General features: G+C 42.6%; 4 protein-coding genes across 5 annotated transcripts in view; 2 read left to right on the top strand and 2 right to left on the bottom strand.

The window, feature by feature from the left end:
- Positions 1–1,449, bottom strand: part of lnx2a (ligand of numb-protein X 2a) — a 17,651-nt gene extending 16,202 nt beyond the window's left edge. The window contains exon 1 of one of the 2 annotated variants that reach the window (XM_042068444.1): positions 1,342–1,449. The gene's annotated coding sequence lies outside the window, so the exon portion shown is untranslated. Of the gene's footprint in view, positions 1–1,139; positions 1,297–1,341 lie in introns of those variants that run through there. The other variant, XM_042068445.1, reaches the window with a different exon arrangement.
- Positions 1,450–1,579: 130 nt separating this feature from the next.
- Positions 1,580–3,680, top strand: si:ch211-140b10.6 (protein POLR1D-like). Its single transcript, XM_042068447.1, has 3 exons — positions 1,580–1,901; positions 2,557–2,631; positions 2,894–3,680. Exons 1-3 carry the CDS (start codon positions 1,876–1,878, stop codon positions 3,267–3,269), a joined length of 477 nt encoding a protein of 158 aa, XP_041924381.1. The 5' UTR covers positions 1,580–1,875; the 3' UTR covers positions 3,270–3,680.
- Positions 3,681–5,731: 2,051 nt separating this feature from the next.
- pdx1 (pancreatic and duodenal homeobox 1) lies at positions 5,732–9,450 on the top strand. Its single transcript, XM_042068785.1, has 2 exons — positions 5,732–6,697; positions 8,537–9,450. The coding sequence occupies exons 1-2, from the start codon at positions 6,268–6,270 to the stop codon at positions 8,884–8,886; spliced, it is 780 nt and encodes a 259-aa protein (XP_041924719.1). The 5' UTR covers positions 5,732–6,267; the 3' UTR covers positions 8,887–9,450.
- A 36-nt stretch (positions 9,451–9,486) lies between these two features.
- Positions 9,487–10,740, bottom strand: urad (ureidoimidazoline (2-oxo-4-hydroxy-4-carboxy-5-) decarboxylase). Its single transcript, XM_042068786.1, has 2 exons — positions 10,264–10,740; positions 9,487–10,025 (listed from the first exon to the last, which is right to left on the bottom strand). Exons 1-2 carry the CDS (start codon positions 10,436–10,438, stop codon positions 9,676–9,678), a joined length of 525 nt encoding a protein of 174 aa, XP_041924720.1. The 5' UTR covers positions 10,439–10,740; the 3' UTR covers positions 9,487–9,675.
- Positions 10,741–11,409: the final 669 nt, after the last annotated feature.

Here is an 11,409-nt window from a genome sequence, read left to right as displayed (position 1 = left end):
AGTCAGACTCTGGGTCGAGAAATGAAGGCATTTGTGTAAGTGTGTGTATGTGTCTGAGAGAGAGAGAAAGAGAGAGTGAGAGAGAGGGAGAGAGCTGAGAGATCATGTGTACCCTGGTGTGTGTGTGTGTGTGTGTGTGTGTGTGTGAGTGTGTGTGTGTGTGTGTGTGTGAGTGTGTGTGTGTGTGTGTGTGTTGGAATCCTGTGAAACATGTCAATAGTGTGCATGTATATTTTTTTCTTGTTTTGCATGTATGCAAACTTGCAGCAATTCATGCCTGCTGTAGATAGAACTTGCAGTAGCCATCATTAGCTTCCTATTTGATTCCCAAACTGATTGCAACATCACTTTGATTCTTGAAGAGATATTGCATTATATAAGACAGAAAATTTGAATAGCTCCTGGAAGCAATCCAGAAGAAAATCTCAATCCACTATCTGATGCAGCACTTTTAATCTCATGTGAATGTTTGCAAGTGCGCCTGTGTGTGGGCTGACCAGAAGTGCTTCAAGGCCACAATATTATTGTACCCTTGAATTTTCCTTCAGTGCTTTCTACAGATAAGGCCTTGCCTTTCCTTTGAAAGCGTATTGCCCATTTCATCACGCTACTGTGCACCGGTGACAGGACATGCCATATTTCTCTTGATTGCGCATGAACTGGAGGCATAAAAAAGGAGTTGTCTTCTCATCTGTCCGGACTAAACATTAGCCTACATGCGAGAAGCACTTAATGAAACAAATCTCCGTGGAGGAAAAGGGTTTTAGCAGTCGTTGAGCTTCTACCGAGAGACGGATCCTTAATGCTCTTGACAATGTACAGTAGCAATGTAGAGATTTGGACGAGCTAGGCTTAAATTATAACGGTATGAGAGACCCAATCAACAAATGACGCGATTGATTATTCCATCTTACTTCAGTGTATTGTAAGTGACACCCCAGACCACCCAAACACGACAGTGCAGACAGCGCTTTACGCTTACACCACAACCAAGCGTTTCATTTTTTCTTTATAGGCGGGTCACATTAACAGCATGCAACCAATATAATAGATTCCTTTGCACATCGTCAATTCCGTTTTGTTTTCCACCATATAATGCACAAAATGACATTGAATACAACATCTAGAAAAGGCGTTACCTAGCTTCTTCTCAGACATAACGGTAGCATCGTCCAGTCGTTGTTCTGAATTGAGAAAACCGTAAATTTCCCTCAGCCTGGTAGGATGACTATTCCTCATGCATAACCATGCAATTGCACGGATGTCACAAAAGCTGCAATTGTAGCCTACAAAAGGAGGACGTTGATGTAGATGGCATGCAAAATAAATACTTGATTTTACCTATTGTCGCTCCTCCTTCGTACTGTGAAAGGCCCCAAGAGGGGTCAATTATGAATCTCAATCACATTCACCGCAGCTTGCCTCCTTTCAGCCGCAACCGACAGTCAAAACGCCCCCGTATTATCCAAGGTAGAGTGCCGCCCCCCGCTCGGACAGCGAAAGATTTGTAGGCGGGTGCTCACGCTGTCAGTCTGCCCCTTGTGGCCTATCTGATGTTTCCTGATTTGAAATGAAAGAGCAGCATCTCACGTCTCAAAGTTTTTCTTCACCAAATATTGGTGACAATTATTTCTTCCATCACTATTTTCAATTTGAACACCCAATGTCGCATTTCAAGGCGATATACGGTACTTAAAAAGGCTGGGTTTATTTCTAGATAGGGTGCTTTTTGTTTTGGTCTCAGGCATCGTTGGGTCACCTAAACAAGGGTCTTAGTTCGGGTCCTGGGCCCCGTGATTACCTGAAGTAAACATTACGCAGAACTGTTTTTAGCACTGAATAGATGTCGCCCCAGTAATCTTTTCACATCCAGACATGAGTAAAGATGACGACTTGGAGAGGTTTGTAAAGATTGTCTTCGACAGCCTCTTAGTGCGAGGTTTGACCCAGCTGCAGGTCCAAGAACTAAGGCTAACTGTTAGGGCTAACATTAGATAGCAAGCTAACGTAAAGCTGTTAATTAACGTTATCCAGCAACTGTATGTCGAATATTCAGTACAGTAAATTAACTAGCTGTTAATTGTGGTTGTGAACAAGGGTGGATTAGATCAACGTTCAACAGTGAGGCTGAATTTCTTTGGCGATGAAAATGTCATCATTGCTAAATTATGTTGATGGGTGTAGCCTACCAATAACAAAGCTCTTTTGGTAGTCGATTCGTATGCACGTGTTATTTATCAATGACGAGATGCATCATCAATGCATTATCAATGCCGAGAGGCAATGTGAGGGGATTGTGTAGTTTGAATTTATCATTAGGCTTATAATGTTCAGCGATGACGAGACAGGAGTCGCGCCTCTGCGCTGATGCAGCTATTTCACCTATTTCACCTGCAGCTGTTCTAGGGGCACTGCCAGACAACAGGTGCAGGACTTTCTGCATACCTAGTGATGATTCAGCTTGTCGGGTGGGCACGCTCTGGGTGGGTGTAGGACGCCAAATGGATTTCACGGCCACCCATCATTGTGATGTTCACATTAAATTTCCCCTTTCAGACGTGCGGTGGAAGAACTCCTTCGTGAAACAAGCAGAGCCCGGGCACGGGCGGACACCATGGGCCCGGCTGGATGGTACGTCGTGTGTGACATGACATTGAAAACTGTAGCCTACACATGTAGTAATGTTGCACATTCCATGCACATGTCACAGATATCGCCACTGTGTCAGCGCAAGAAACTTACTGTGTTTGGTCAGTTGCTTGATTGTTGACACATCTCATTTATCTAATTCTGATCATATAGCAATTAGCCTATACCTTTGTGACTAAACATTGATAAGCATTGCAGGTAGTAGTGTTATTGGCTAATAAACGTAATGCGTTATTGGCTACAGGTTAAAGTGCCCTGTTGGGAGCACCAACAAGCGCTTCCTTCTCAACACTCTACGCTCTACAGCACTCCAGCGACGCCCTGGTGGCCACTCGAGAGCGCGTTCACCAGTAGAACGCGGAAGAAGCGAGGAATCTGGGCGTGAAAGGACTGAGTGCACACGCCACCGGGAGGGCAAAGAGCGCAGTCATAAAAGAGACTCCATTAGAGAATATTCGCCTTCCCGACGCCAGTCCTCCAGTAGACACTCGAGCTCTCCCAAAGACTGCTCACGCAAACCCAGCCAGTCACACAGGAGGCGTTCCCGCTCCCCTGTCCACAACACCGACACGCCATCAGCTGTCAAAAGGCCCTGTGACGAGAAGACTCCTAAATTATAATTTTGTGCTTTCCTTTTGAACATTATTTCTGATGCGCAAGGAAACATTTACATAAACTTTGTCGGACCCTCATATGGCGCACAAGTGTGTGCACTATGTTTGAGCATGGAGGTGTATAAGCTAATATTATAGGCCAGTGTTGTTCTGTAGCCTTATTCCAAACTTTTCTAAAAACACTTGCTATTTGCAGTGTCTATCAGGTTATAGTCTCATATGATCTGCTTTTGGTCGCAGAGATTTGCCAAAACCTTGTCTAGTGTCAAAACACAGGTGTCAGCCACGGATCACTCCATTGACTTAGCAATAAGATAACATGTAAATGTAGTTTGTTCTGTTTTCCAACAGGGAGCGCCAATACTCCACATGAGCCAAAACCTGTGGCCTTATATTAAAGTTTCTTGATTTTCTGTAGGATCGTTGACTTTTTTTGCAATGATGTATCTATGAAAGCTTACTTGTTCGATTAATCTTTGGGTAACAGTTTTGTTCCTCATCAAGGCTATACCCAGTTGACACACTGGATGTGATTGATGGTGGATTAATTTTTGCTCTTGGGACGACTTATATTCCAATTAAAATGCCATTATAATTCCTATGTCGTTACATGCTGTTGGCGGTGTTTGCTTATGCCCAGGCTGTCGCCACTGAGTAAGCTTATTTTATCACGTCTGCCTCTGGCTGACATATCCTATTTATGTTCTGTTAGTTGAAAAGCCTTTTGTCACAGTAAACGTAGGGAAATGTCCTGTTTTCCTTTTACCCATGTCGCTTCCACTGCTTCACTTTTCAATGGTTTTAAGCAGAATTGTAGTCTTCAGTGATTCTTGAAGGTTAGTCTTTGTTATGCATTTAGGGCCATTATTTTCAAATTTCTGCAACGGTCTCAGTTATTGAAGTCCTACCTACAGCTTTCACAAAAACACGTTTATCGTAAGTCATTCATTCTCCAGACGGCGACTGACTGGGTTGTAGTTCTCGCTGGTTTATTGCGCGCAGTATCATATCAAAATGCACTTTACTTGCAATCCGATTTTATGTCTCAGTGCTTAAATTCAGTGTTTCCGTAGGAACGGGGCAACGCAACATCATGTATCACTCAAAACCATTATGCCAATTGAGCGATATACGGATCTTAGCGTTAACTGATTCATGCTTCATAAATCCGGTTGTGCATAGCAAATACTGAGAAAATAGTATCAGTTAACAGTTTCCTTCCTTTTCAAACTGAAGTCATATATAAACACCATTAAGGCAGGTTATATGCACTGATTTCTGTGGATTGGGTTTCCTTGAACTTTATCATGGAGAGTTCTAGCCCCATTAGGATATTGTAGAAAGTGCCATTATAATTTTGAAGAGGTTCTGACAAACATGGTGAAAGACGACAGGCTCTATTTGTTAAATTTTCACTGTGCGTGCAATTTTACCGAAGAGAGCATCCATTAAAAGGGGGAAAGTGTTTGCTCAAAAGGGACACAAACATTTGGTCACATTAAAATGAAAAGCTTTCAAAAGCTTTGCATGATATGCCGTTATTGGCTATTTCACATTCTAGCCGTGCTGCTGCCTGACGTGTACAAACAAGCTTGGGTTTTAGCCGAATCTCAACATTTCTAAGGTCGACTATAATGGCAAGAATGCCATGATTTGTATATGTATTGTTCCATCATTACCTGAGGTATGATTATGTTAGTATTTTGACAAACGTATAGCCCTAACCTACAGCCTATTTACATGTGAGATTTATTTTATTTTGGAAAACTAGCCTACATTAAACTTTTGCTTTTGTTAAAAACCTTTTTTAACAACTTTTGTTAAAATATAGGTCGTATGCCTATATACCAAGACACAACAAAAATATGTCTCCTCAGATGATTTTGCTGTGCAATAACTACAATGTTAGTTCTACAACTGCAATAAAAACACTAAACGCAGATGGAACACAGTGGCATGATCCAGCGCAAAATGTGCATAAATGTTTTGGTGCTCCTGTTTCTACCCACGAGCGTCTTGAGTTAAGTGAGTCCTGTTCCACACTGCATGATAATTAGTTTACACCAGACTTCTCTCTTTATTTAACCGAAGGAAATTGTTTAATGGACCGCGGATTAGCTTGACTAATGGCTGTACAGCAAAGAAAATGAGAGACTGTGTGAGGGGAGATGGGGGGGGGGTCTTCTAATGATGCTGGCCCCATAGGCTAATGAAACTGCATTTTTCTGAAATTGGCTAGACCTACCTCATACGTGGACTATGATTTTTAGTCACGAAATACTCATCAAGCTAATGAGTAAAAAAACTTCAGTCCAGTTTGAGCAGCAAGATTTTATTAGTTGTCTCGTCGTTTTACGCACAGACCTAATACGTCTCCCAGATAATATCTGATTCTGTTAACCTGAGTCAACTATATATATGTGCACCTATCGATTTTCTTTGCTATCGGGAGAGCATTGATAAGAGACCTATATAATAGAATTGTGTTGACATGGACGTAGAGCCATAGCCCATTCATGAGCTGCAGTCACCCGAGGTTTTTACTGAGAACAATTCCACAGGTGGTCGTGGTTTAACTTTAATCCAAAGCCATGAGCTCACTGGAACATCGTAATGGTGCTGACTGCGTTGATAGTGATTGCTCCTTTCCTCACATGGGGATGGGACTTTCTCTGTAGATTCCCTCGCTCACTTGTCGCCACGTTTTTGGGACCACCGCAGGTGTATCTGCTATACTCGCCAGCAAACAGTGATGTTTGCTGAGGGCATTGATTTCTCACACGGTCAATTCTGTTCAATTATTGTCGGACCATGGGGCAGCCCGTAGGAGACGCGAATACAGACTACCTGCGAGGAGTTGGCGTTTTGTGTAAACAGTGAAACCAATAGTTAGGAGCAGTAAGGTCACATGGTGACAATGACACACCTATGAGGGCCTAGAGCGGCGCCAGGTATAGGTAGGGTAGATAGAGCAGCGGAGCAGCGCTGAGCAGGAGAGATATACATGTGCACCTGTGCGATTCAGAATCCCCGGGCTTCGGCAACTATGAATCGGGAAGAGCATTTCTACTCACCTGCACAGCTCTACAAAGACCCCTGTGCCTACCAGAGACCGCAGAGCGAAGACTTCAGCCAGAGCCCGCCACCGTGTCTCTATATGGGCCGACAGACTCAGCACGTCTACGCCTCGCCCTCCGTGGGCACCCTTGATCAGACGTGCCTGCCTGATATTGCTTCATACAGCATACCCATGCGAGAAGACCCGGTCGCCCAGCACTTGCAGCACCCCCAGGCCCCAGCGGCCCACCTGCATCCAGTCGGAGGCTACGGAGACCCCCCTGACCTCTGCGCCGACCGGAACAGATACCACTTACCTTTTCCTTGGATGAAGTCCACAAAGTCTCACGCGCATACTTGGAAAGGACAGTGGACAGGTAAAGTTCTTGTCTGGTTAGTCTGCATGTTTAGGATATGAAAGTTTCACTTTAGCTTGCCTAAGCAAATTAGTAGTATGCTAATAATACATTTTATTAATTATTAGCATACTACTAAAGCTCAATATAGGCTAAATGACAAAAGTAGGCTAATAATATTACACTGTGTGTGTGTGTGTGTGTGTGTGTGTGTGTGTGTGTGTTCATTAGAGTTGAAGATGGCACAATGCTAAATGTGACAACATGATCAGGCCTACTTTTATATCCAAGAAAACCACAGACAACCAAATATATTTATTACAGTTGTCAGTTATTGAAACTACTGCAGGACGCAAGTTACGCCAACACACACTGATTGACTTCTTTCGCCCTAGTCATTTCGAAGCTGGTGGAGAGCATAAATATACCATATCCATCTGGTTAATATTGTAAAACTTCATCTGTGGCCTATCTGTTTTGGGTGGGTTTATAGTTGTGCTAGTAAAAATTCTATGTCAGAGAGGTCAAATGCCTACTTTCCCCCATATCAACCACAATGTTTAGTGAGCTTATCTGGAACGAGTGTCGTTTAAATTCTTTATCTCAAATCCCACCATTCAAACTGTAAAGGCGTTGTGCTTGAAATGGGATTGTTTGCGTAATTGCGAAAATATCACTTCAGACACCTCGGCAACGCACCAGACGAATCGTTTTGAGTGGGACACAGGCCTAATGCTAAGCTATATTGCAAGTTTGTATTTATCACTAAAACATAGCATATCCTGTCTGATAAACGGCACATAAATTAAAGATGGCCTAATGTCCACTGTCGTGTATTTTTCTTTTGGTTGTCTGGAAATTAATGGCTCACGAAAAATATTTAGGCACAAAGGCATAATAACTGAATGGTCTTTAGTTCTCAAGATAGGGAAACGTTGGTAGTGCATCATTTGTAGACGTCGATGGACGACATTTCTCCATAACGTAGTTTATAATGTTTTCCAGTAATTGTGCCATATGATGTGATTCTATAACATTAGTGGACTGCGTTGAAGAATAGGCCTATATATTTCGTTGTCACGATTTTGTCCTACCATTTGAAGTTGTTTAAGGATTTTAAGTTAGAAAATGATGTTGTGGCATTTCAGCCCTTCGTTCTCTCAGTTTACGGACTTTAAGTCACTGCATTGACACAAAGTCAGCCATAAAAACAGCATAATTTCCCACTATATGCTTTGGATTTGGCCTGGTGGAAATGTCAGCGTGTCAAGTACAACCTATACTACATAAATAAACCTCTTAGATAACACTCCACTGGTGATTGAATATTCAGAACACCTGATGCATTTATTTTCCTGAATATGTTGTGCTTTATTCAAACGTATTCTAAATGTCTGGAGTTGTACATCTATGTCTCTGACGTCTCCTAATGAATTACTTACACCGGTGCAAAATAAAACCGTGAATAAAGGTGGGCCTAATGAATGAACTGACAAATTGAAATGTAATTGATGTGTTCAAACAGTTCAAAGCTTTGGTGGGGGCCTAATCTAAGTGACGAACAGTCTCAGTCACCTTCCATCATAATTAGTGCCTATACACCCCAGACTCAGGAATTTAAATTAAACTAAGATTTAAAATTAAGAAATGCTTGATTAGATATAAAGAGATTGAACTTGATCGTCATCTCAGAACACACACAGTGAGGGATCATTTAAAATATTTCAGAAATAGATCTATTTTTCCAATGTGCAGACAAACTCAAATGAACTGCCCTTTCAGAGTATACAGAACAGCCTTGTGTGAATCTAACAAGTGAAGTTCATTAGCTGTTTTTGTGCCCGCTGGGATGTTCCACAGGCCCCTACATGGTAGAGGTGGAGGAGAACAAGAGGACGCGGACGGCTTACACGCGCGCCCAGCTGCTGGAGCTCGAGAAGGAATTCCTTTTTAACAAATACATCTCGCGGCCAAGGCGCGTGGAGCTGGCGCTGACGCTAAGCCTCACCGAGAGACACATCAAAATCTGGTTCCAGAATCGCCGCATGAAATGGAAGAAAGAGGAAGACAAGAGACGGGCAAGGACCGGGGACCCCGAGCAGGATTCCTCCATTACCTCCGCGGACCTGAAGGACGACCCTTGCGTCCCGGCGGCACCGACCTCACCTTTGCATGGTTTGGGTTCCTCGGTCCCCCGCGACGCAGCGTAAAAACAGATCAGTACAAAAGACTCGCCGTGTTGTAGAACACACGTCCACATACCATAGGCTACACTCAGTGCTGTCTGATGAATACTGCTGACCAGCGCATCATGTGTGACTAACCTTGCCTTTGGAGAATGCGTCCATTTAGGAGACTTTTGGCCAGTACGTAACCATGAATAAACCTCCGATCTCCATAGGATACTGTATTGACGACAGAGGGCAGTGTACACATGCATAGGCCTACAGAAGAGCAGTCCTGAAGTGTTAGCGTTGGAGTTCAATGTCTCAAATAAGAACACAGCACTTCGCTTCCTTGTGTGAAACTAGTGAATAGCCTACTTTTCAGTCGGCAAAAGAAATACCATCATTTTGATCCTGTAATGTATCCTGTAATTCCTGTAATTTTGTTTATACATTTCAATGTAATATTAATATTTGTATTTAAATATTCTATCAAGTCTACTTTCTAAAATAACCATCTTTCATTCCACACAGGCTATTTAAAATATTTGATTAATCCAATAAAATGTACAAAGCGCTCCCTGGTCGTTAGTTTTTATATGAGGAATGTGGCATTTTCGTGCCAAAGCATAACCATAACCAATATCCATCTTCAATACTTTATTGCTGACAGAGACATAGCCTATATGCCTAAACTACTTGAAGAGGTCTCCCATAACTTTGTATAACATTCATCAACCTACGTCTGACCATTGCGTGACCTGTTATAACGGCAACAACAGGATTATATGAGTCTTTGTGAGAAGGCCTGTTTAGGCTTAAAGTAACGGAGAGTTATAACTTGTGTTGAGTGTCAGGCAGCACAAGGTTGCGGAGCCGGAGGCTAGAGATCTTTTTAACTTCGTCAATAGCGCACTCCCTCTCCTTGGCGAGGTCGTTCCCAGAACGCTCGGACAGCTTGCGCAGAATAGCTGCTTTGTTGTTCATTTTGGCACATATGATGAATGGGAAGCCAAAACGCCGCTTATATTCGGTATTGAGCCTGTACATCCGCGCGGTCTCCTCGGGAGTCAGTGAGGCCATGCCGGCTTGACTCTGCTCATCTTGCGAGTCTCGGGTTAACGTCCCTCTCTGCAGATCCCTGCCCGCCAGGTCGGGATGACACCTGAGAATGCCCTCTTTACCTGTGCTCGAGACAGACACATTTGATCAAGTTTACCACCGAGGTGAAGTTAAAATTAGCCCACATAATTATAGATGTATAGCCTTAATGTTAGAGTGAAGTTTACATGATCCCTAAGGCTCAGCCCCACAGTCTAATATTAAGGCCTTGATAATCGACATTTTTAGAAGAAACGCCCTTAGGGTGTGAAATGAAATGTTATTTAGGATTTTTTAAAACGGTCAAATACATAGGCATACCTGATTCCGGTAGCTTGTCGATGAACTCAACAATACGGGCCTCTAATTCTGACAAGTTGGCAAATGGACGGTGTGACCATATCGCGGCCGCTATCAGAGGATTTTTTTCAACAACGTTTCCAAATATATCCACAAAATCTTCATAAGATAGAGAATTTGCACTGCTTATGTCCATGTTTCAGAATGGGCTACAAGATAACAGCCTGGGGTCTGGCCAAAAGGTGACCGTCCACCTCATGATCATAGGGGCGAGTAAACAAGTGATGCAACCACATGGTTGTTTTTCAATTTTAACCCCTTTTTCTAAGTTTCTTAAATGTGCTGTTTCTGCTCGCTCATATGGACAGAGGTGGATAACAACAGTGTCAGAAAGTAACGGTCTTACCACATATTTGTTCCAAGCATTAAACTAGCAGATTCTAATTGACAAAACGCTTCAGCCAGAAAGACAAGATGATTCGTGAAATCGCCTGTGTTAAGTGCACTGTGCACAGGCTGAACAAATACATGGTGGGACTTTCTGGAGCCGGAGTTTTCCACTTGTTTGCTGTGGCGATTAAATCCCTGTTTTGGCGCGCCATCTGGTGGCATTATTGTGTCACGAAAGTAATCCTCAAAGCAATACTAACTAGACCTACAGCCAAATAGGTTTTGTACCAATAGGTTTTGTACTCATCTTCAAATTGAGAGCACCTTGGAAAAATATATAGAAGGGTAAACACAGGCTTATAATATGTAAAACGACAATTTACAGTTTTTTTATTTATTCATAGAGATGGTCAGCAGTACAGCAGACCTCATTTGTTTCCCCCACTGTGCCTACCTTTGGTTCTTTGGCAAATTACATTTGCTGCCAGGGCTAATATGACAACCTTTTTCATGTACAATCTGTATAGTGCTTTACATTGTCAGATTAATCTTACTATGTCTCAATTAAACTTAATCTAAAATGCCCTCCTCCCCCTTTGGTGCTTCCCTACTTTCTAACTGCAGTGTATATCACGTAGCAATTAGTAGATGCAGCATATTATCGGGTCTTGAAATATTCACAGAAATCCCTAGAAATGGAATATTCATGTTGTTTTATCCAATATTAGTTGTGCATATGTATAGCCCCATCTTATACACACACATTGAACCAACAAA

The sequence above is a fragment of the Alosa sapidissima genome, chromosome 17, assembly GCF_018492685.1.
Source record: "Alosa sapidissima isolate fAloSap1 chromosome 17, fAloSap1.pri, whole genome shotgun sequence".
Taxonomy (NCBI): Eukaryota; Metazoa; Chordata; class Actinopteri; order Clupeiformes; family Clupeidae; genus Alosa; species Alosa sapidissima.
Note: the sequence above shows the minus strand (reverse complement) of the source record. Positions and strands in the feature narration are given on the sequence as shown.

Bases quoted from the DNA above. Each gene is read 5' to 3' on its own strand.
- urad (XM_042068786.1), bottom strand. From the start codon at position 10,438: ATGGACATAAGCAGTGCAAATTCTCTATCTTATGAAGATTTTGTGGAT. The intron at 10,026-10,263 runs GTATGCCTATGT...TCTCGAGCACAG, and splicing joins CGACAAGCTACCGGAATCAG to GTAAAGAGGGCATTCTCAGG.
- si:ch211-140b10.6 (XM_042068447.1), top strand. From the start codon at position 1,876: ATGAGTAAAGATGACGACTTGGAGAG. The intron at 1,902-2,556 runs GTTTGTAAAGAT...TTCCCCTTTCAG, and splicing joins AAAGATGACGACTTGGAGAG to ACGTGCGGTGGAAGAACTCC. The intron at 2,632-2,893 runs GTACGTCGTGTG...TATTGGCTACAG, and splicing joins ACCATGGGCCCGGCTGGATG to GTTAAAGTGCCCTGTTGGGA.
- pdx1 (XM_042068785.1), top strand. From the start codon at position 6,268: ATGTGCACCTGTGCGATTCAGAATCCCCGGGCTTCGGCAACTATGAAT. The intron at 6,698-8,536 runs GTAAAGTTCTTG...GATGTTCCACAG, and splicing joins TTGGAAAGGACAGTGGACAG to GCCCCTACATGGTAGAGGTG.